Source organism: Anolis sagrei, chromosome 3, assembly GCF_037176765.1.
Source record: "Anolis sagrei isolate rAnoSag1 chromosome 3, rAnoSag1.mat, whole genome shotgun sequence".
NCBI lineage: Eukaryota > Metazoa > Chordata > Lepidosauria > Squamata > Dactyloidae > Anolis > Anolis sagrei.
In genome coordinates, this window is record NC_090023.1 from 91,641,204 (window position 1) to 91,664,789 (window position 23,586).

At 39.8% G+C, this 23,586-nt stretch overlaps 3 protein-coding genes across 10 annotated transcripts in view; 1 reads left to right on the forward strand and 2 right to left on the reverse strand.

Annotated features, from left to right (window-relative positions):
* The window catches only part of GPM6B (glycoprotein M6B), a 147,942-nt gene extending 133,920 nt beyond the window's left edge, over nt 1-14,022 (forward strand). For 4 of the 5 annotated variants that reach the window (XM_060769988.2, XM_060769991.2, XM_060769987.2 and 1 more), the window contains 3 exons: nt 7,546-7,619; nt 10,043-10,108; nt 12,144-14,022. In XM_060769988.2, coding sequence (XP_060625971.1) covers nt 7,546-7,619; nt 10,043-10,108; nt 12,144-12,293 — 290 coding nt within the window. In that variant the 3' untranslated portion in view covers nt 12,294-14,022. Of the gene's footprint in view, nt 1-7,545; nt 7,620-10,042; nt 10,109-10,853; nt 11,840-12,143 lie in introns of those variants that run through there. The other variant, XM_060769989.2, reaches the window with a different exon arrangement.
* LOC137096726 (claudin-34-like) lies at nt 2,289-3,250 on the reverse strand. The gene is given in 3 exon segments (XM_067466804.1): nt 2,289-2,477; nt 2,479-3,026; nt 3,029-3,250. Coding segments are annotated over 3 exon segments (762 nt in total). The 5' UTR covers nt 3,125-3,250; the 3' UTR covers nt 2,289-2,359.
* OFD1 (OFD1 centriole and centriolar satellite protein) overlaps nt 13,865-23,586 on the reverse strand; it is a 37,172-nt gene continuing 27,450 nt past the window's right edge. For all 4 annotated transcript variants that reach the window (XM_067466803.1, XM_067466802.1, XM_060769992.2 and 1 more), the window contains 4 exons: nt 22,758-22,927; nt 22,086-22,256; nt 20,738-20,802; nt 13,865-16,140 (listed from right to left, as the gene is read on the reverse strand). In XM_067466803.1, coding sequence (XP_067322904.1) covers nt 16,089-16,140; nt 20,738-20,802; nt 22,086-22,256; nt 22,758-22,927 — 458 coding nt within the window. In that variant the 3' untranslated portion in view covers nt 13,865-16,088. The remainder of the gene's footprint in view (nt 16,141-20,737; nt 20,803-22,085; nt 22,257-22,757; nt 22,928-23,586) is intronic.

Below are 23,586 nucleotides of genomic sequence, written 5' to 3' on the forward strand. Positions count from 1 at the left end.
TCTTTAAGTCCTTTCTAGGCCTCACTTGACTCATGGGTTTATATAATACCTATGTTTTACTCCAAAATCATTTTGAAATGTACTGCACTAGTGGATTTTCAAGGGTTCATAGCAAGAGAGGGGATAAGAAAAATGTGTAACTGGCTTTCAGGCCTGATAAATTTTCATCTAGATAATTTTTGGAAAAAATCTGGGGGGGGGGGGGGGCAGGACGACAAATGCAAGTGCAGAATCGGTTCTTTAAAATCAGCTGTAAAATCTTGGTTCCTCAAGGTTTAAACTATAAACACTTTTCCATATGAATCTATATAAATAAAAATGTAATGTTCATTTGTGGGATTAACAGAACTCAAAAACCACTGGACGAATTCATAGAATCATAGAATCAAAGAGTTGGAAGAGACCAGTCCAACCCCCTGCCAAGAAGAAGGAATACTGCATTCAAATCACCCCTGACAGATGGACACCAAATTTGGCCGCCATACACCTATCAGGCCAACGAGTAACCATCACTCATAAAAACACTGAAGAACACTGTGGAAGAGACTTAAAAAACAAAAACAAAAAAAAACCCCAAACATTACAACGCATGCGCAAAACACACACATATACACAGACTGAGCCACAGCAACGTGTGGCAGCGGACAGCTAGTAGAATATAAGCACAGTGGCAGTGAAGGAATCTGTTTAAAGAAATAGCAATAGAAATGAGCAAAAGTACATGCTGCACTATGGAGTTCTCCTGTTCCTGTCAGCTGGCCATGTTTTCCTCCAGCATACTCCAAAAATATGATAAAGTAGCAGCTTTTCCACATGGAGTTGTGACATTTTCTGCGAAGTGGTGTACCAAGTTTCCAGTTAAGCCAGATGACCAAAGTCAGCACAGACCAGGATTGACTGCCATAACAGAAACATTTCTTCTAAGTTGAGAATATGAATCAAGAAAGTAATATTATTATTTAGGGAAGGGTTTTGTTTAAACAGCTAGAGTATTAAATGTATGTCAACCAGATCTACACTGGCAATATCATTTAAGGCTAGATTTGGACTGGTTGTGTATTTCACAAAACTTAAGCTTCAATTAAATCAATGAAAAAGGGACAATTATGTGTGTATTTAGAAGACTAAGTATTCCAGATGTGATGGAATTCATTAATACAGTAGTGGATCTCTAATAAGTGGAAAATGTCAAAATAATCACTGGGTTATTTACATGCCCAAAGTACAGTTGTATAGTACTGGCTTCAGTCAGTCAAAATCAGCAAGGCAAAGGGGGAGAAAGGTTTTTCAACTAGGAAGCAGTGGCATGCGATTTTGGCCAGGTGGAATAAAGTTAGTTATCTAGAAATCTAAGAGTTCAGTGACTACTTACTGAATGATAAAAAAATCTACACCAAAGAACTGGAAAGCAGAACTAGCCTGAATATGTTGTGTGCTTGGAAGATGGTCTTGTTCGGTCTGTGCATTGGGCCCCTGATTTTGATTTGGTCTTGATTCATTATCTGTTGCAGTCAAAAATCAAAACTGAGATTTGGGGATCAGGGCCACCAGACTCTTCCATAGATATGAAGTGGGAAACACAAAGACAGAAATGTATTTCCAAAGGATTTCACGGCTGGAATCACTGGGTTGCTATGGGTTTTTCAGGCTGTATGGCCATGTTCCAGTAGCATTCTCTCCTGACATTTCACCTTTATCTGGAAATGGCATCTTCAGAGATTCTGTTGGCAGTGAGAAAAGTGAACGGTATAAAGATCTGTGGAATGTCCAGGGTGGGGGAAAGAACCATTGTCTGCTTAAAGAAAATGTGCATGTTGCAATTAGCAAACTTTAATTAGCATTTGAGTAGCCCTGCTGTTTGCAAAGTCAACCAGTGAGGGTATCTACATAGAGGTAGCCTGGAAACTGCTTGTGTAATTCTATCCTCTTCTCCAATTCCATTCTGTTGTGGCAGACAATAAAGGAGCAAGGGTTTGTGGTGTAGAAAGCATGGAAGGCACTAAAGCATAAGCACTTGGCCACCGTTTAGGACTCTTAGTTATCTCTCTTACATCACTTGAAAAAACAAAACAAACCAAGCCTCAATTAATGTTTAATTTATTGAGTTAAAAACTATTCATTCCACATTTAAACATATGTAAAACAAAGTAAAAACAGAAACAGCTCAGTGAAATTTTTGGGATCACCATAAAAACAGTTCAATCAAAATATTAAAAATTAAAACAACAATTAAAACAATTAATTAAGACACATCCATTAAAATTGAAATCCAAAATCCAATCTGGGCCAATAAAAACAGCTACTGTTTAAAATATTTCCACCCCGGCATAGATGCCCTTTAAACATTCAAATTTTGTTCTTATGATCTGAATATCTCAAGAGAGATGGCTGAGCCACAACAGGGACAGGGTTCAGTGTCACTATTAAATTGCTTCAGCATGACCATGATTATTGGAGGGACTCTACCTAAACCAACATTTTTCACTGAGAATAAAGACGGAGCTTGTTATCTAGAACCCTGAAGCAGAAATCCCTACATAGATGGCAGACCCAATCTTCTGCTCATATGGAAAATAAGGCAATTCAAAAGCTTCAAGGAACACAATTCCTTCATTTACTAGAATAGAATGCATATTCCAGAAAAGTGGGATAAGAATGATGACCCCAGAAAATAAATTCAGAACTCCCCCAAGACATAAAAAAGCAAGCAACACATTTTTTGGTCTTCTTTTTTGGTAAATGTTCCATAACGCAAACGACATGAAAGCTAGACCTAGGAATACTATAATAATAGCTAAAGACATCAAGTCCTGTGCAACAAAAAATTCCATTGGGAGGGACCAATGTTCATCCTGGAATTCCAGGCACTCTGTCTCCATGGGCTCAACCTCAGGTCTCTCAAAGCAGACTCCCCAGATCCCCACCCAGATCTTGCCAGCGTCGATGCCAGGCATGGGATGCCACACTCTCCATTCATCCACTCCCATGGCAGTCAGGCACAGGACCCAACCAATGACCGCGAGGACGAAGTCAGTGAACAGATGTAGGCCAGTTGGATGAGCTGAGGTGCAGCTGGAAAGTCGCCTTCAGCCAAGCCTAATTTCCGCCTTAGCCACTTCTCCATGCTGTGAAATTTATGGATAATGAAAAAAGGTTTACTATTTATGGAGTTATGCACATGCCCATTCTCTCACATGGAAACATCCCCTGAGTTTGGGAAACATTGTGATACATAGGGAAGCACTTCTCCTGGTTCAAAAAAACCTTTTGCTGTGACAAATGGCCCCATTTCTTGACTCACAGAAATGGATACCCTGCTGTAACACATGTCAAGATTAATTCCTCCTCTTGGCATTGTGTCTGTTGCCAGGAATGGACTGGATGAGGGCAAAGAAATTGAGATGTAAGCCAGACAACACAGGAGTGCTCCTGATCAGTCACAAAGCAGGCCTGGGAATACGGACTGGACATGTGCGGGATGGGAATCAACCAGGGGATATTTATTTATTTATTTATTTATTTACTATATTTCTATACCGCCCCTCTTAGCCCACAAGTGATTCAGGGCGGTTAACAAAGGCAGCAGTTCAATGCCAACTGCAGCATAAAACATTTAAAAACACTGACATATAGAATACATTTATTTATTTATTTATTTACTTCGCTTATATACTGCAATTCTCAGCCCAGGGGCGACTCACTGCGGTGTACAACATAGAAAAACAGGTGCAAAATACAAAACATAGTGTAAAATAATCCACAATTCATCATTATCAAAAAACATCCTCATCAAAAACATCAACAATACTACAAAAGCCATTCCGTGTCGTCTCATCGTCAAACCCACAATCCAGTATCATTTCCGTTGTTCCATTCCTATGGTCAAATTACCAATCATTGCACTTCTTGTTCAAATGCCTTCTTAAACAGCCAGGTCTTTAGTTTCCTGCGAAATATCAACAGGGAGGGAGCTAGCCTGATGTCCACGGGAAGGGTGTTCCACAGTCGAGGAGCCACCACCGAGAAGGCCCTATCTCTCGTCCCCGCCAGCCGTGCCTGTGACGCAGGCGGGATCGAGAGCAGGGCCTCCCCGGAAGATCTCAAAGTCCTCATGGGCTCATAGGCCGAGAGGCGGTCAGTTAGGTATCTTGGGCTGGAACCGTTTAGGGCTTTATAGGCCAATGCCAGCACCTTGAATTGAGCCCGGTAGCAGATTGGCAGCCAGTGGAGCTGGTACAGCAGGGGGGTTGTATGCTCCCTGCGTCCCGCTCCTGTTAGTATCATGGCTGCCGCCCGTTGGATAAAATCAACAAAGATATCAACAAAGAATGTCTTCTCCAGCTCTTTCAAATGAGTTTCTGACCTGAAACACAAGGCTTGGATATAGCTGATGATCTCTAAAGCAGGAGACCGGAATATGGTTTGGGCTCATTGAGACGCAAGAGCTGAACCTGGCTTTCAATCTGTCCAAGATGCACCTGAACAACAGACCAGCAGCAGCGATCTTTGAACGGGACGCCATGGAAACCGCTCCTTTGAGTTCTGAAACCGTTTAGAATGTTGTCCATAACTGAAAAACTCAAGATCAAAAGGTCAAAGGCAGTTTCCACCCTGGACATTGGGGCCTTTGCGGGGGGTGGGGCTCCTGGTCCCCCAAATATTGAGAAGTAGTGCTCCTTTAACACCAGGCAGACAAGGAGGGACTGATGGGAATTGTAGTTTAAAAGCACAGGTGCCCTAGTTTGGTGTATTGCCTCATGTTCGCTCCAAGCCCATGTCAGATCTTAAACAACAGTGCCAAATCTTTTCCATATCTTAGCGGCATCAATCAGTTTCACATTTTTAACTGAAACTTGGAAGTGCGTGTATGTGTTGTATAGGGAGCAGAAAGAGCACTATTGCCTAAGTGAACACCGCTTGGTACTTACAAATAAGCTAATGTGCACATGTGCAGTTGAAATGTCCTAACCAGCTCCCATGTCATCTTTAACAGTGAACAAAAAATCAGAAGCAAATGTAGCCATCCCATGTTGTTGCTAGTTTAGTAGATGTATTATTTGACCCCAAGACAAGCACAGTCTTGGGTGATGCAGGCAAGTAGACAGTTTTTATGGCCTCTTTAGACAAAAGCTTATGAAAATTGGCTTGTGAGTCACACACTGAGGCCCCATCTGCATTGTCATATAAAATCTACATCATCTGTTTTGAACTGGATTATATGGCAGTGCAGACTCATATAATCCAGTTTAAAGCAGATAATCTGATTACCTGGTTTGATCATCAGGATTCTATGTCAGTGTAAAAGGGGCTTGAGGGTGGCCACATGTGACAGGCAGGGCTAAAGATCCCTCCCATGGACCTTCACTTCATTTATTTATCGTGTCAGAAATGAATTGAGACTTGATGTCTTTAGCTAGTATCACCGTATCCTTAGCTCTAGCTTTTGTGTCGTTTGCCTTGTGGAACTTTTACCAAAAAAGGAGACCAAAAAAATGTGTTGCTTACTTGTTTTCTGGGTTGGGGGAGTTCTCAATTTACTTTCTGGTTTCATAATTCTTATCCAACTTTTGTGGAACATGTATTCAGTATTGGTCAATGATAGTATTGATTTCCCTGATTATTTTAATCTGCCTGTTGTTTCATATGAGCAGAATATTGGTTTTGCCATCTATGTGAGGATTTCTGCTGCAGGGTTCCAGCTAACAAGTTCAACTTTTATTCTCAGTGTGTTGGTTTAGGCCCAATAAAGTCCTTCCAGTCATTATGGTCATGCCGAAGCAATTCAATAGTGACACTGAACCCTATCCCCATTTTGGATCAGCCATCACTCTTGAGATATTCGGATCTGAATAACCACTTTTTAATTTTTAAAGGGCATATATGCAGGGGTGTAAATATTTTAAACAGTAGCAGTTTTTATTGTGTCCTGATCCCCAAAATTACATTGAGCTGTCTCTGTTCTCACTTTGTGTTCTAAATATGTTTAGATGTAGAATGAATAGTTTTTAACTCAACAAATTAAACATTAATTGTGGCTTTGTTTTGTTTTGTTTTTTTCAAGTGAGTTAAAAGAGATAACCAAGAGTCCTAAACAATGGCCAAATGCTTATGCTTTAGACCGTTCTTTGCAAGGAACAAATATTATTTCGTGCCTTTCATGCTTCCCACACCACAAAACCCTTTCTCCTTTATTGTCTGCCATCAGGATGGAGCTGGAAAAGAGGAGAGAGTTACACAAGCCATTTCCAGGCTACTTCTATGCAGATACTCTCACTGGTTGACTTTGCAAACTTCAGGGCTACTCAAATGCTAATTGAAACTTGCTAACTGAAACATGTAGACTTTCTTTAAACAGACAAGGGTTCTTTCTCCTGGACATTCCTCTGAAGATGCCAAGCACAGATGCAGGTGAAATATTGGGGGAGACCACTGCTGGAACATGGCCATACAGCCCACAAAGACAACAGCTTTTAATTTTTTTCCTACATTAACATTGTATTTGGAAGCACAGTAGACTCTAAAAGGAGAAAGAAGTGGATTAATCCAAACCAGTTTCAGTCATTTTAAGAAATAAATAGAAAGGAAGAAGGTATCTGGAGTGTGGCCACAAGCCTGATTTTTTTTTTAAAAAAAAAAATTATACTGTAGTACATAATGTACTTGAATGCTAACAGCTGCTACAGGAATACTTTCACAGGAATGGAGGAAAGAAACTGGACTTGAAAGAAGATGCGTATTGAAAAATGGAAATAGACATTTTAGAAGCAGGAGCTTTGATAAAGGCATGAGACTAAGTGAAGGAGAAAAATTAAAAGCAGAGTACATAAATAAAAACAGGCCACAGTGGTGCAGTGGGTTAAACTACTAAGCTGCAGAACTTCCTGACCGGAAGGTCAGTGGTTCAAATCCGTGGGACAGGGTGAGCTCCTGTTGTTAGCTCCACCTTCTGCCAACCTAGCACTCTGAAAAGATGCAAATGTGTGTTAGATGTGGTGGTAAGGTAACTGTGTTTAATGCAGTCATGCCGGCCACATGATCTATGAGGTGACTACAGACAACACCAGCTCTTCGGCTTAGAAAGGGAGATGAACACCACTTTCTAGAGTCAGACTCGACTAGACTTAATGTCAAGGGGAAACCTTTACCTTTACATAAATATAAGCATAGTAGTCAATCCCAATTTCAGGTAAATCCTAAAAACTTTTTGGACATCTTTCCCAGAAATCCATTCACCTCATTAACATAGGAAATAGGCACAGCATGGCAATGTCCGTAGTGACTGAGACAACTATTCATCCGCCATATGGGAATGCTAGCTCTGAGAACATATCTTGGCAAGAACTCTATCCTGGATGTAGAACGAGAACACAGTTACATGATTTTGTACTTGCTAATGCCAACTCCAGATTGAACTGGTCAATGAGTGGGCGCATGATAAAGAAACACAACTTGCATGTGGGTGGAGAAGGGAAATGGGATTTGAGGAAGAGAGAATGATGTCAGTTAACAGCATTAATGATGTTTTCTCTGGTATTTTAACTTCAGGAATCATCCCTTGGAATGCTGTACCTGGCAAGGCCTGTGGGTCAGCTCTAGCAGACATGTGCAACACCCCTGAGGTAAAGGAGTCCATAACGTCCTTGCTTGCTCTTACACCCCAACAGCTGGCTCAAACATGTTATCAGAAGTTTGCTAAAGTACTCCATTTGTGTCCTGAAAGAAATTAAGATTGTTCCTCATCCAAAGTAAATTACAATATTTTGAAGATATGTCTTCAACCTTATTAAGTTAAACCACCCTTTCTTAAAAGTATATTCACCCCCTATCTATCTTTTTAGACAAAGGGGGCAGGTGGCTGGTAATAAAATGGGACCCATATAGAAAGATCCTTTCTATTTTTAGATATCAAGATCCCAAGCTGAATGAACAAGGCATTATAGGTCAAGATCAGCATTTTGAATTGGATAAGGATGTAGATTCAAGCCAAAGACTTGGCATTATGGTCTCATTCACAACTCTTATTTCTACATTTTACATACATTAAAGTTTGGTATTCTCTCCATTAGTTATGATATAATTTAGGTTTACATCTGCATAACTGTTCCCTATTCACATTTGCATTAATAGTACCATAGCTGCAATTGTAAATATTCCTGAAACCAGTCAGTCAGTTTTTAAGGTGGTTTCAGGAGCATGTACAATTGGATTTACAAGTATTGTAGCAGATGGGAGAAAAGCTGATATTGTACCTACACTTTTGAAGCAGAATCTCAGTTGAAGTTCCAAAATCTCTTCAAAGATAGCTCCAGTTGGGACATTATTAGAGAAAGAACCAACCTATCCATGCCTGATGTCTAAGAAGTGAAAGGCAGTTTGCACCATATGTCAGTGTGCCTCTAGTATATGTGTGAAAATCATAAGGTCCTCGAAAAGTTATTGGACTATAACTCCCAGATTGGCTTTGTTTCTGGGAGTCTAGCAATCTAAAAATATCTGGAAGGCCACAGGAATCCCATTCCTGTTTTAGTGAGATAGATAGCAGCACCCTGAGTTACAAATTGAAACTTTTATGGAGAAGCAACCCTTTCTCACAATTAAGCACTGGCTCTGTATCAGGCGTGGGCAAACTTCAGCCCTCCAGACTTCAACTCCCACAATTCCCAACAGCCAAAATACCTAGAGGGTCGAAGCTTGCCCATTCCTGCTGCATATACTAAAGATGCAAGACAGCTGGGCTTATTATTTAAAAGCACACTGTCTCCCATAACCTGAAGAGTATCTGTCAGTTTCTACAGTACTATAAAAGGATGCTAACAACTGCTGGGAATGATAACGTTTCTTGCAACTAACTTTTTAGTGTTCAAAATGAGTTGTGAGATGCTGCATTGTGTCATTTCACCAATTTTGCATGTTTGGAATAAATTAGCAACCCTGCTCAAAGAAAAACTAGTATAAACAAAGCCAAATATAATGCAACCAGGCTAAGACTTATCTCATTCTGTCATGTAGTGCCAGTGATTGCACTAGATGACAACTTGGGATAAGAATGTGACAGAATCTGGTAGAATAAATTGGCCCTTTGGCTGTTGCACATTTAGATTTAGCAAGCCCAATGCACACCTCAGCACCAGCCAGTTTGCAGTATCATGGCTTGGTACACAGGGTTAACACAACGTGCTGCATCACGTGTGCACTAGGTATGTGCATTCGGGACTTACCTTGATCCGTTTCATGTCCTGGCTTTTGGTGGGGCCCCCGATCCATTTACATCTGAGCCTTTCAAAATCGGGAAGACAGATATTTGTTTTTCATTTTTGTTTCCATTATTGGTGGGTAGGGCTTTACCCGTAGGCCCAAAATGCCTACTGGTGCAGGCTTTGGGCCTATGCACCTGGGCCTGGCAGGGCCTGCAGCCGAGCGCTGAGTAAGTTCTCCTTACCTGGTGCTCAGCTGCAGGCCCTGCCAAGCCCAGGCACACAGACCCAAAGTCTGCACCTGTAGGCCTGGGCGCTTCGGGCCTGTGAGTGCAGGCTTCCTCACTTATGTGCCCAGACCTGGCAGGGCCTGCAGCCCAGCACCAAGCAAGGAGCGCTCCTTACTCAGCACTTGGCTGCAGGCCCTGCCAGGCCCCATGTAATCCATCCAAAAAGCAGGCCCGCCTTCGATTGCATTTTCATTTCAGGAGGGGCATTTCCATTTTGTGCTATTTGAATGGACAGAATGAAATGGAAACACAAATGAAACAAATGAGACAAATTTGGGGCCCACTCGGGTACCACCTCAGAAACATGTATTTACTTATCCAGTCCCTGGACTAGTAAGCTTGTAGCCCTTTTGTTGATAACCTGCAGCTCCTTTCGCCCTAGCCAGCCTGGTCAAGGCAATCATTCAGACCAACTGGGGAGCCAAAGCTATTTGCATTCTCTTAGTATTAAAGCAATCGTTTTTTCCTTGAGCACTGAACAACATCCCAATAATTGTACAGAGATACCAAGTGCCACTAAATATCTGAATTTATTATATTTCCACTTTACTGTTTTAGTTCTATTTGTCTTACCATCTGTTCATTGTGGCTTGTGCTGGAGCTGGGGCCACCGTCATAGCACTGGTGAGTATTATCATCTGCACTCACTTTTAAAATAACAATGTTTCCCTTTTCAGACAAAATTTAAAGATTGTCTAACTTAAACTAAGTAACACTTTTTGTGTTTGTTGGCACCTGGCTGTAGTTTTCTCAGGATATTCCAAATGGCAGGCAAGTGTTTACATTCCCCAATAAAAGCTCTGCACCAAAGCAAGCTTTGTAATAGTTTTTTGGCTATTTTATTTAACTCCATCCTATTGCATGGACAAGTTATGGCATTTCCTGATAGAAATATGTTTGTATTAGTTTTTTAGACTTCCCTAGTGTTGGGCCACTTCTGAATTTCCCCATTATAGGAAATGTTTTTAATTAAATCTTATCTTCCCTTCCTTTGAGGTCCTTTTTGAGAGTGTAAAATGTATGCCTACTTCTTAGGAACGTCAAGTATACTGAACCAGGCTGAACTGAGTTCTTCATAGTGGCCAGTGGCACTATTAGAAATAGAAACAGTAACAGTAAGATAAGGAATTGTTGTAACAATAACATTTTAATATTTTGTGAGCTACCTTCAGGGAAAATAATGAATCCTCGGTGTCCTTTATACTGCAGCAAGCAGGCCTAGACTTTTTTTTAGAAAGCCATTTTTCCTCCATAGCTTTCCCTGAAATCCTTGCTTGACAGAGTAGACATTTTGATTCTAACACAACTGCCTAAAAGGCTTCAAGAATTTGTTGTCTCTCATACCATGTATTTTGTTCTCTTCCACCAGCTGATCTACATGATGGCTACTACATATAACTATGCTGTTTTGAAGTTTAAGAGTCGGGAAGATTGCTGCACTAAATTCTAAATTGCATAAAGCCCAGTAAAGAGCTGCATTGTGTAGCTTGAAATACCACTGACACCCTAGATTAAAGTCTCTCTTTTTTTTTGACGTTTGTTACAATAAATTGTAAATAGCTTCATTAAGCCTCTTTAAGCATTTTAGATTAATACAAACTATTTCTTGTATATGAATGACGATGTGGGTGAGATCTGGCTATTTTCTATTCTTGTGAGAGGGTTTTAGTGATGTTATAAACTGGTCCTTTTAAAGGAAGGAGGGCTTTCATTTAACATCCAGCTATTTTCCCCTAAGCCTCACCTTTGAAACAATTACTGGTTCAATTAAGGGCCTGTAATAAGTTATTTCATCTCTGCTATTCACTAATCTGAAAAATAATAAAGTATCTGTTTTACACTAAATAACACACAAGATACAAGCCTGATTCTTGACAACTGCTGTTTACCCTTATCAGATTGTTAGCAAAGTCTGGTTTTCAAGCACCTCTTCTCTATCGTTCTCCAATTTGCCAACCAGTTTACCAGTAAAATCCCACAAATGGGTCCGCTACTGGTCAAATGGTTTGAAACACACTTCACTAAGGCTTACAAGGAGAATAGCCATTTTGGTAGCTGAAATTTCCAATTCATGCAAAATCTTAGTTTATCATATAGAGACCTGAAGCTCATCCAATTTTCTAGCTATGATGTTGACACACATTCACGTTTCATCCTGTACCTCTTGCCAACAAGATATTATATGTGAATTAAGTTACTTCTCTCTAGTCCACTCCCACAGTGGTCATTTGACACACAAAACTAATATTTTTATATAATATAAATCATATCCTCAGTAAATATAGAAGAAAGCAACAAAGAGATTACTATGCAGCTTTCCCTAATTCAAGTATGTGGAGAAGGAAATCAGAAGGGAAGGAACTACTACAAATTTACCTTTTGAGTTGCTCTTCTAAGCTTCAGCATGTAAACTTGCAAAGTATTTTCAAAGCTTTTCGGTTTCTATTCTTTTTTGCATTAACTACCTTTCCCTTAGTATTTCCTACTAACGTTTGCCGGCTACTAGCATGCCAAATTCTAGATATCTTTAGAAGCCAGCTTTCCTGCCTATTTTAATACTTAATAATTAATGTAGGATAACTTTTAAAATTAATCTTACTAGCTGCCTGCTTTGCTCTTGACATGCTCACTAGCCATCATGCTCACCCTTCTTTTCCAGATCCACTTCCTCATGATACTGTCCTCTAACTGGGCCTACTTAAAGGATGCAAGCAAAATGCAGGCTTACCAAGATATCAAAGCAAAAGAAGAACAGGAGCTTCAGGATATCCAGTCTCGATCCAAAGAGCAACTCAATTCTTACACATAAGTGTTTGCCAGAGTCCTTTTTCGGAAGAATTTTGTAGCTCTGACAAATCATCGAGCAGCTGCTCTGCAGAACAGATGTATGTTCAAGCAAATACAGAAGTATATAAAAAACTTCATATTCATGCTCCTGGGCCATGTTCATAGGGGAAAAATTGCAGTGGATATCCTTCGTTCCTTTTAGCACTCAGTTGGGAATTGCTGGGGGAGTGGGAGGGGAGGGTCTTCGTTTTAGGCCAAGTTAGAGAAATACAAGTTACCAAGGGAGGAATCTTCATGGATACTCTGAGCATTCATACAATTGCTGAAGGGAAACACTCCTTCTCAAACAGGATACCACACTCGGTATCCAGCCCTGTATTGATGAGAAGATTTTAAAAGGTTGTATATAATTACACAGGTGTAAGTAACTACGACTCTAGTACTCAATTAGATAGTTATTCCTTTTAATTATGAATGCAGATAGTTGTGCTTATTTCATACAATTTCAGAAGTTACCAATCGGCTTATTCGGTCTCTGTTAAAACTTAAACTGGATATGGTGGACTAAATGCCAGAAGTGTCGTTTTCTGAGCCGCTCCCTTTCCAATGATGCTATATTGAGCCACTGTTTTTCTATTGCACTTATCGGAGTAAGCTGGGTCCTATTACCCCACATTTATTTTTGTTTTTAACTATTGGATGGAATGTAAACAGCCCATCAGATCAGGATAATGATCCCCTTCTCTGAAAATAAATGTCAGCATTGCCTTAATGTTTATTTTCTATAAATGTTTTAAACATTTATATAGTAGGAGATCATTAGACTATCCATATTTTATCAAAGTGGAAAGTGTTACCTTGCGGAAATGACAGTAATTTAACTTTTTTTTAAATGAGCAAATAAGCATTTTTAGATTTACAAACCCATAGCCATAGAGAGCACAGGTCAACCACCCGTCTCAACTTTGGTGCTCAGCAGAATAGACGATGCTTCTGTATTCTCGTACAAGAAATTTGGTGTTCAGTAAAATATTGGGTGCCATTTTAAAACTGTTTCCCATAAATCTGCCTTTCAACATTTTCAGAAACATTTAGTGCTAGCTTGAGTACTAGTGATGGTATCTTTGGTGTGCTATTTTTTAAAAATATATATACATGTTGGAGAAAATTAAGTACATCAGTGAGTTTTAAATCAGTAAAGAGTCGAGTCATACATCCATGTTTTGAATGTTTGCTGAATATTAAAATGCTCCTTCAGACCATGCAGAAGTGTATAAAGATAAAAGTACACATTTCTTTAAAAAGGATAAAGGTTAAAAAAATAATGTGGAAAATAATTCAGGTATTACCTTGCATTTGAGTTTGTTACATGCCGAATCTGGCTTTTTGTTTTATTAAAGAGGCAAAATCTATATAGAGCAGATTAAAAATAGCTTAGTGTTTGTTTTTACCTGTTGCATGAAGGAAACCAATTTCTACAGCAATGCAGGTGATGTTCTTTCTAGTCCAGTGTTTGCATAAAGGTAACAGACAGTGTCTTAAAGCCTAATTCTTTTCTAATTCTGTGTAGTTATTACTGGGAGTTTTTTGAAGTTTTGTTTAAGTAGTCTAATATTTTTTATGTAAAGAGCATTCAATTTTGCTATGTATAAATTTTTGTAACCTAACCGTGAATCAATATTTTCTATCAGTGCCAAGGGCTTCCTGTAGTTATATCCAAGTGTTACAATAAATATTTGTAGATAATAGAACCAATATCTGTGTATGCTTCTTTTAAGAATATTTTACAGGTAGGCAACTGGGGTTGTACAGTTCATCGTACCTAGAGTTTTACTGGCTTTATGAGTTTTGGCATATGCTGAAAAGTAGAGGAATCATTGTTAATAAATAGGAAGATGGATCTACCAACAAACATCTCCAGATACAAATGTGCAAACGTATCAAACTACTACACACTTTGGAAGGCATTGTATGTGGTTTATAAGTGAGAAAAACAAACAGGATCATCTTGCAATAGTATCTTAATATCAAAGAATTTGGAAGATGTATGGATAAATAAAAATGGACCTTATCTTTAAAAGAAAAAAACTGTGAAAGGTTATGGAACAGCCCTAATATTATATTCACTTGAATCTAATGCAAACCTTTTTTTGGTGAAACTACATTGCCAAAATTGAGGTGCACATTAGATTTGATGGTGCATTAGAATCACACACCTAAACTCATCTGAGCTGTTGGGCAAAATATCCTGGCTGTGGGCAGAGGAGGGAGAAGCAGCAGTGGCCCTGAATAAAGGTGATGGAAGCTGGTGTTGGCTATGAAAAGGCTGGTGGGAAGCTGCACCCCAACATCAGGCCTGGTGGGAAGCCAGCTTCCCACCAACCTTTTACAGCATCAGCCTGCACCATCATCCCATCAGGTCTGACAGAGAGGACAGCTTCCCATTAGCTTTTTCGCGGTCACAACTCTCTCATATTACACTCAACAGCAAATCCTTTTATTGTAATGCCCACCTTCATAATTGAGGTGTGCATTACATTTGTTGGCGCATTACACTCGTGTAAATATGATAAAAGGGCAAGTTCTTGTTTTTAGCAATCTGATGTTTGATAGAAGGTTTATGTGCTAAACAAAAAAGACTATTGTGACGATTTTGTATAACACTGATCCTCAAATATAAAAACTGCTGGAAAAAAGTTTGCAAAACCACAGCAGCTCTTTTCACCTATACATTTGTTGAGGGACAGAGCTGACAATCTAATCTACAAGTGTCCTTGTTTTCAAAGAGACTACTTCCACCCAGATAGAGATGTATTTTCAGTTCTACAAATTATCCAGTATCTATCTATCTCATGGATGTCAAAAATATTATCAACTCTCCACATAATGTCTCCTCAAAACCAAAATATGCAATTAGCAAAATTAATTCCTCCATCGCTCTCCAAAGCAACATTCCTATACAAAACAATATGATTCATTCAATTTTAATCAGTTCAGACAACCTTCCAGTACTTGGTTAATTTTCCCTGTTTCATCCACAATAGAAGTTTGAAAGAAAGGCTTTTTTGTTGAAGTGTGAAAAGTTGCCTTTCTGGTTTTCCATTTAAGGAATGGGCAAGTTTTTCTACTTGCCATTTTCAAGTTTAAACATACTGTCTTCTTCCTATAAACATCCTTAAGAATTACTTACTCAGTGAGAAATTAATCTGTATAAGCAGCATGCATTTTAACAGTAAGTCATCATTACGGGGGGAAATCAGAAAAACACTTGGCTGTATAAAATGACAGTATGAAATACACTGATTCTTACACAAAAATATGTATAGTTACAGTCAATAAACTAATATTAAGACACTACAAATTTACTTCCCATAAAGAAGCAAATCAACATTGTGAATTTCACAGTCTTTCCAGAGCTGTGGAAAAATAGTTGATCATCTATAAACCCTGCAATCGCTTCTGAAACAATATCATTATCTCTATCATTTAAATGGATTTACACTGAGAAATAACCCAATTAAAACTTGTTCATTAAAAAAACTAGAGAAAAATATATAATTGAAAGATTTCTTCTTCACTCACACCTATATAACAGACCAGGTGAAATAAACTGATGAGGTACAGTTCTTTGAAATCTTAATCCCAAAACAGTTCTCTTAACATCAGTTACAATCCTGAAGGTGATGTATTCAAATGCACTATTTCTTCATTACTCTGCAGACTGAAATATTTCAGTGTTCTGAAAAACCAGGATCTTCCAAACAGTCATTCCTCTTTTATAATGGGTCCAATTTTTTAAAAATCAGATAGCTGATATTCACCAGAAATCTTCATCGGGTTCTTCATGAAGAGTGCCTGCTGCACTAAAGCTGGGAGGAGAAAGAAAAAAATCATTTTGGAACAGGTTTCTACTTTTTTATAGGCCTCTAAAAGCTTGTCTCTCCCCTATCATCCCGCCCCAATTGCTCTGCATGGAGTAGGCTTTGAGTAATGAATTGTTCATTACCTAGTAAACAACAGTATCATATAGCCAGCAAGAAAATATAGATCAGTGGTCCTCAACCTGTGGGTACTTAGATGTTTTGGCCTTCAACTCCCAGAAATCCTAATAAGATTTCTGGGAGAAACCGTTTAGGGCAAGAAATTCTTTAGGCCATAGACACTCAATAAAATCATGTAATTGGACATTCGGTATTATCTAGCACAAACATAAGATTACATCATTACTATCCTGTATTTGTGTTAAGATGAGAATAAAAAAGATGGTATTTATCACTTCTGGAAGGAACACAGAGCAGCCTTAGAAGCAAGATCTAACCAAAGAACAGAGCCCTCATTGAAAACAAAACAAAAATGGCCATGAACCAAGTTCAGATTCTCTTAGAAAGCATTATGGCAATGAAGAAGATTATTTCAGTGTTGGTCTTTCTTAAAAGTTTGAAGGGAAGTCATATAAGAGCTTTCAGGACTCTACTTCATTTCAATTGGTGAAACCCGAGGATGTGGACAAGACACTTGGAGGAATGAGGGCAACCACATGCATCCTGGACCCCTGCCCATCCTGGCTTCTAAAGGAGGCCAGAGGGGGATTGGCCGAGTGGGTGAAGGAGGTGGTTAATGCCTCCCTTCGGGAAGGCAAAATTCCAGCCAGCTTAAAACAAGCTGTAATAAAACCGCTGTTGAAAAAACCATCACTGGACCCCACTCAATTCGTCAACTATCGGCCTGTTTCCAATCTCCCCTTTTTGGGCAAAGTCTTGGAACGTGTGGTGGCCTCACAACTCCAGGTATTGTTGGTAGACATGGATTATCTGGATCCGGCACAGTCTGGCTTTAGGCCAGGACATGGTACCGAGACAGCCTTGGTCGCCTTAGTGAATGATCTGCGCCGGGAGCTCGACAGGGGGAGTGTGTCCCTGTTGGTGCTGCTGGACCTCTCAGCGGCCTTCGATACCGTCGACCACGGTATCCTTCTGAGACGCCTTGTGGGGATGGGTCTTGGAGGTACTGTTTTGCAGTGGCTCCGGTCATTCCTAGAGGGCCGGTCTCAGAAGGTGTTACTGGGAGACACCTGTTCAACCCCACAACCTTTGTCTTGTGGGGTTCCTCAGGGTTCAATACTGCCTCCCATGTTGTTTAACATCTACATGAAGCCGCTGGGGGAGATCATCAGGAGTTTCGGGGTGCGATGCCATCTGTACGCAGATGATGTCCAACTCTGTCACTCCTTTCCACCTGCTACTAAGGAGGCTGTCCAGGTCCTGAACCGGTGCTTGGCCGCTGTGACGATCTGGATGAGGGCGAACAAATTGAAACTGAATCCAGACAAGACAGAGGTACTCCTGGTTAGTCGCAAGGCCGAACAGGGTATAGGGTTACAGCCTGTGTTGGATGGGGTTGCACTCCCCCTGAAGACACAGGTTCGCAGCTTGGGTGTGATCCTGGACTCATCGCTGAGCCTGGAACCCCAGGTTTCGGCGGTGACCAGGGGAGCATTTGCACAGTTAAAGCTTGTGCACCAGCTGCGCCCGTACCTTGGGAAGTCTGACTTGGCCACGGTAGTCCATGCTCTGGTTACATCCCGTTTAGACTACTGCAACGCTCTCTACGTGGGGTTGCCTTTGAAGACAGCTCGGAAGCTTCAACTAGTCCAGCGTTCGGCAGCCATGATACTAACAGGAGCGGAGCGCAGGGAACATACAACTCCTTTGCTGCACCAGCTCCACTGGCTGCCGATTTGCTACCGGCCTCAATTCAAAGTGCTGGCGTTGGCCTATAAAGCCCTAAACAGTTCTGGCCCAAGTTACCTATCCGAACGTATCTCTGCCTATGAACCCACCAGGACTCTAAGATCTTCTGGGGAGGCCCTGCTCTCAATCCCGCCTGCATCACAGGCATGGCTGGCGGGGACGAGGGACAGGGCCTTCTCTGTGGTGGCCCCTCGGCTGTGGAACGCCCTTCCCATGGACATTAGATCAGCCCCTTCGCTAATGGTGTTTCGAAGAAAACTAAAAACCTGGCTGTTTGAACAGGCGTTCGGATAAATAATGCAATGAACACGATGAATATAGGAAACGGAATTATGGATGACGAATTGGATCATGATTTTAGTTACGAGACGTTAATGTGTTGTTATTGAGATGTCATTAGTTTGTATTTTATACTGTTAATGGTTTTAATATTGTATGTTGTTGGATTGTCCTTTGCTCTTGTTGTGAACCGCGTTGAGTCGCCTACGGGCTGAGAAACTGCGGTATGCAAGCAAAGTAAATAAAATAATACTTCAGTAGCACAGCTTTGAAACAAAAATAGTAATCACAGTGTAAAGAAGTTTTATGTTTGGATGTTTAGCAACAAACAAATGTCCAATCTTGTTAAATGCCAAAGCCTTAATAACTTGTCTAGGCTTGACTGAAGATCAAAAACAGTTTAACATTGATTTTGGTATTGCAGGATTTTCTGTTACAATCACTAAAACAATGCTCTACATAAGCACACATGACATTCATAAAGATATCCATATTCAAATACCCTTCCTGGTTATTTGTTGCCTTTCAGCTTCCAAGTGTGGAGCTCTAACACACTAGACATCGCCTTGAAAGATCTTGAGCCACCAGGAGCCATATCTCCTGGACTGAAGTCATTAGCTTGGAAATCATTCCCTTCTCAGCAAACAAGGACTATTATAATAATTTTTAAATACTCCAGTTAGGGGGCAAGAAGGAAAGCTGTATGTCCCTTTGGCAAACACAAGGTCAACATGTCCAACTTCCATACACCTGCCTATACTGTCTGGTGATCTGAACAGGGCAAATCTTTTTCAACCTGTGGCCAATGCTTTTTTTATTCACCTCCACTAAAACACTGTTAGACCTGTCACATGAAATTGCAGTGAATCAACAATCTGCCAAAAAAGTTACAATGGAACAGTGAGTCTGCCACAAAGCCTGATGCTTTAGTCAGCTTACTCACTCAGTGTCTCTATTTGACAATCTCCTAAATTATTTTCTGTTAACTACTCTGTAACCCATCTAATAGTTCTAGAGCAACCCTCCAGAGTTAGGGTGGGGCTATCCCTACAGGTGACTTTGGACTATCCCCAATGAGTTTTTCTTCCCAAATGCCTTGCTATGCAATCTTTGGCAGTCTTTGGGTTCAGGGGAAGGTTTGTTGTTTTTTTTAAAGAAAGTGACCCAGAAACAAACTCTTGGAGAAAGAAAATGGTCTCCCCTGGACACCTTTCTTCCATCTAACCAGGGTTCTCAGAAAAAATATTCTAAATGTGTGTGTGTGTTTTGTTTGTTTTTTGTTTTTTTAATGGTCTAGCAGTTACTACAACAGTCCTGGGAGTGATATTTCCCCTGCTCCTCACAAAACCTTCGAAAGAAAGACATTTTATCCTCTGAGGTTAGAGAAATTGTGCATCTCAGGCAATTCTGGGAAGCATTTAAGATCTGGGTCATTCTATTTCTTAATTGTTAAAACTTTTAATTATTCCCTTAATAAATTTTAGAAGTATTCAGGGGAGAACAGTCTAATAATAAAGATTCCTAGGTGGAAAAGTCTTTTCTGTATCTGGATATTAGTGTCACTTCTTGTTACAAATGGCCCTACTAGGCCACCTAGTGTCCAGGTAAAGATGGCAATGCATGTATAATGGGGGAAAGGAGGAATACTGCCTTTAACCCATGTGGGCCATGGGAGTGCCTACTGCACAAGGTAACTGCTGCTTCACATGTGGCAAGTAAGCAATTTTTCCTGCGTTTTTGGAATGCTACAATGATGGTCAGCTAACGGAACAGGATGAGGTTTGCCCTTTCCACAGCATTTGAGAATATGTGCTCTCTTGTGGGGCAACTATAGGAGAAATGCTGCTTTTCCAAGTCCCTTTGTGGGGCTCACACCTGTAAATTTTGCTGGATGTCATACCAGAGGCTCACCATAGTCACCTATGGACCCACCACCAGGACACCAACCTTGGAGGACCATCATCCTCGGACTACGAGGGATCGCCTAAGTAAGTACGTACCTAGGGGACTATTCTCATGTTGCTAGCCATCTCAGTAGACTGATGGGCTCTCTTTAGCCCAGATCCAACACATTTCTTTGATTTCATTTTCAGACAAAGAGATTGAGAAAAATGTGCCAAGTTGCCAGGACATGGAGCTATAGCTGACTGTACTTTCCAGAGCTTTCAGAACCTAACCTTAGCAGGAAAGGCACACAAACTAATTTCAACATAAGAGCTCTGAATTTTGGGGTAGTCCACTTTAGATTACTACCTTACTTACTGCAGGTAAATGTTTTTAGATACCTGTAAATATGTTATTGAATATTATCAGAAAGAGGTAAAATATTTTTACTATACATTATTGGTCTGCAATTCAATGTACTTTTGAAAAAGCACCAACCCAAACCACAAGCTATGAACGAACCAAAAATGACAATCACTAGGAAGATGTATACCTGTCTTCCCTGTTGCTGTCTGCAAGTCTCTCAGATGGTATGTCAGTTTCTTCTTTTTTAGAGTTCTAATAGAGAGAAAGAAATGTTATTAGATCCTTCAATATCTTCTTAGCATTCCAGTGACTTAGGCTTAAATAGCTTAGTATGTATTTAAAACATTATTCAATACTGTACAAACATTAGCATAGTCATGCCACCCAATAAAAGGATTGCCATTAAGGAATATGACCAAAAATGCAAGAAGAGCAAAGAAAAATACAACTTTGTTCAACTTATATATGATGACTAGGTAAAATCGTTAAGGTTAGACACAATGCCCTAAATCTATCTCTAATGAACGACTAAAATCAATGAGCCTTAAGACAGTAGGGAGAATGAAGTACCACTCATTACAATTGGATTGACAAACTGGAAATGCTACTTTTTTGGATCAAATACCACATATGTCTCATACTAGCTGGAACGTCCTGGAAATATAGTTCAGAAAAGTACATATTCTAGACCTTGGTTGGATTTCAATCACTTGCTAAATGGTGTACAGCTATATTTTCTGACCTCTCTCAGGCAGGCAACTATAACACTTAAAGGATGTCATAATAAGGCTGGGCAGGGCCCAATTTCAACCGTGGGAAGAAGTCACTGGTCCCATCCCAGTGACTTCTTCCCACAGTATTTGGCTATGAGCCAAAATTATTTATTTATTTACTATATTTGTATACCGCTCTTCTCAGCCCTCAGGGCGACTCAGTATTTGGCTATGAGCCAAAATGGCAACAGGAAGCAATGTAACATCACTTCCAGTCATCAATTGGGCCAATATGCACACAAATATTGGGGCACTTTGCAGAGATGATGACTGAGGATTACAAATCTGAAAAATTTGGGCTCTATCTGCCCTGCTCTATTTTCATAACACTTCTGTCCCAAACATTTTGGACAAGGAATGCACAAATCATATAGGATTCTGGGGGTGTGGGAGGCATTTTTCATAGTTTGGGTGGTTATCTGACAAAGTTTGCATTATTTTAAAAATTTGTGGTGTGGTGTAGAGGACTCCGGGGCCCAGAGGACTTCGGGGCTTATAAAAATGGGGTTGGGGGGAAGGGCATAAACAGTTCATATGCCACACTTTCCCTGCCTCTATAACATTCATATATTAGGGTTTTAGCTTACTCAGGTTTCTGAAGTTTAAATTACTTACATCCATGAAACTGTAAGGTTTACATGATCATGAAATATATTAAGAAATGAATCATTAACATTATTTATTACTAGTAGGAATTGTGTCTTGCTCTCACAGTACACAAATTTCAACTCATACTCTATCTACATTATTAGAAGATAGCACCTTGTCTACAAGCTCTTGCTCTCGATTTTGCTGTATTATTTTCATGTATTTTTCCAATGGATTAGGAATATCACCACCATTCTTCTTGTCATATTGTGGCATACTGGTTTCCAAAATGGTTACTTCTTCATGTGGCATTTTCTCATCAGTCTCCACTGATTCTTGAACACACTAAAGAAAAACATGAGAAACATGACATTTAACAGAACAGAAGGGAATGATCAACCTTGTCTTACTGATTCTTACAACCCACACTAAGCATCCTGTAGTTCCTCAAGAATAAATTAGTTGCTGTCAGTTGGTTATAAGGACTGCATGCTCATATCCACACACATAAACATAAAGAAAATCGATCTGCTCTGTGCAGAATACTGCAGCAAAGTCAGTTCTGCAAAAGCAAGTTTTTGCCCTTCTTATTTCTACCAGTATTTTTTAAGCATTAAGTACACAGGAGATGTAAGAGAAGAAAAAAATTCCCTGGTGAAGCAGATAGTCTTGAACCAGAGACTTCAGTATGAATCTGTACACTTTGAACAATGGCCATTCTATATACTGTTTCCATTTTTTAAAAAGGCATTCCCTATTCACAATTTCAATAGACTAAATAGATTTCTAAGAACAAAGGCCTACCATTGCACACATTTTTAAATTCGGGAAAATGAAATACATTACCATTTCTTCACTCAGTTTTTCCAGCTTCCCTTGATCTTTTTCAAAAGCTTCCAACCTCTCTGCCTGCCTTATTTCTTCTTGGTGTCTCCTTTCTTGCCACTCCTGCTCTGCTTCCTCTTGCTGTTCTTCAAGATGCACTTCCTTCTCTAAGGCTTCTGCCTTTGCTTCACCTCCCATATGCAGAAAACAAATTCAACAAGCCGTATGTCAACAAAACCAAGTGTAGAAATGACAAGGAAAATTTTATCCTTTCAGCAGCAATGACTCAAAAACAATTAAAAGCCATGCTAAAATTTGTATGGGTGTTCTATCACATGTACAGCATATTCTTACTAGAAAAAAACTGGTATCACTTCACCTAAGATAGATAGGCCACGGTCTTTATGATGGAAAAGTTCACCAATGTATTACGAATAATGCATCTTGCTGAAATTTGAAAACACAACCTGAACATGACTTATAACTTCAAAGATATCAGAAATAAGAAGACTCTTAAAATGATTCCTATCACCTATCCAGCTGCTCCACCACCAAAACATAGGCTGGTTCAATACAGCTGCCATTTCCTTGGGGTTTTCCCTCTAAAATCCCAGTTTCTTGACATAAAATATTGGAAGAAGCATGCAAGAAGAAAAGAATGGGTAAAAGAAGAGAAGCATGGTTACTTTAAAACTAGAAAATGCTGGATATGAAGGCTGTGGTTTTGCATAGAGAAAATGAATGTTCATCCCTGATTTTTTAAAGAATAGGCTTATAGTGTCACTTTGCTAAGATAATGTTCTTTTCTGATTATTCTAAGAACAGGAATCCCCACAGCTTGCACACCTGG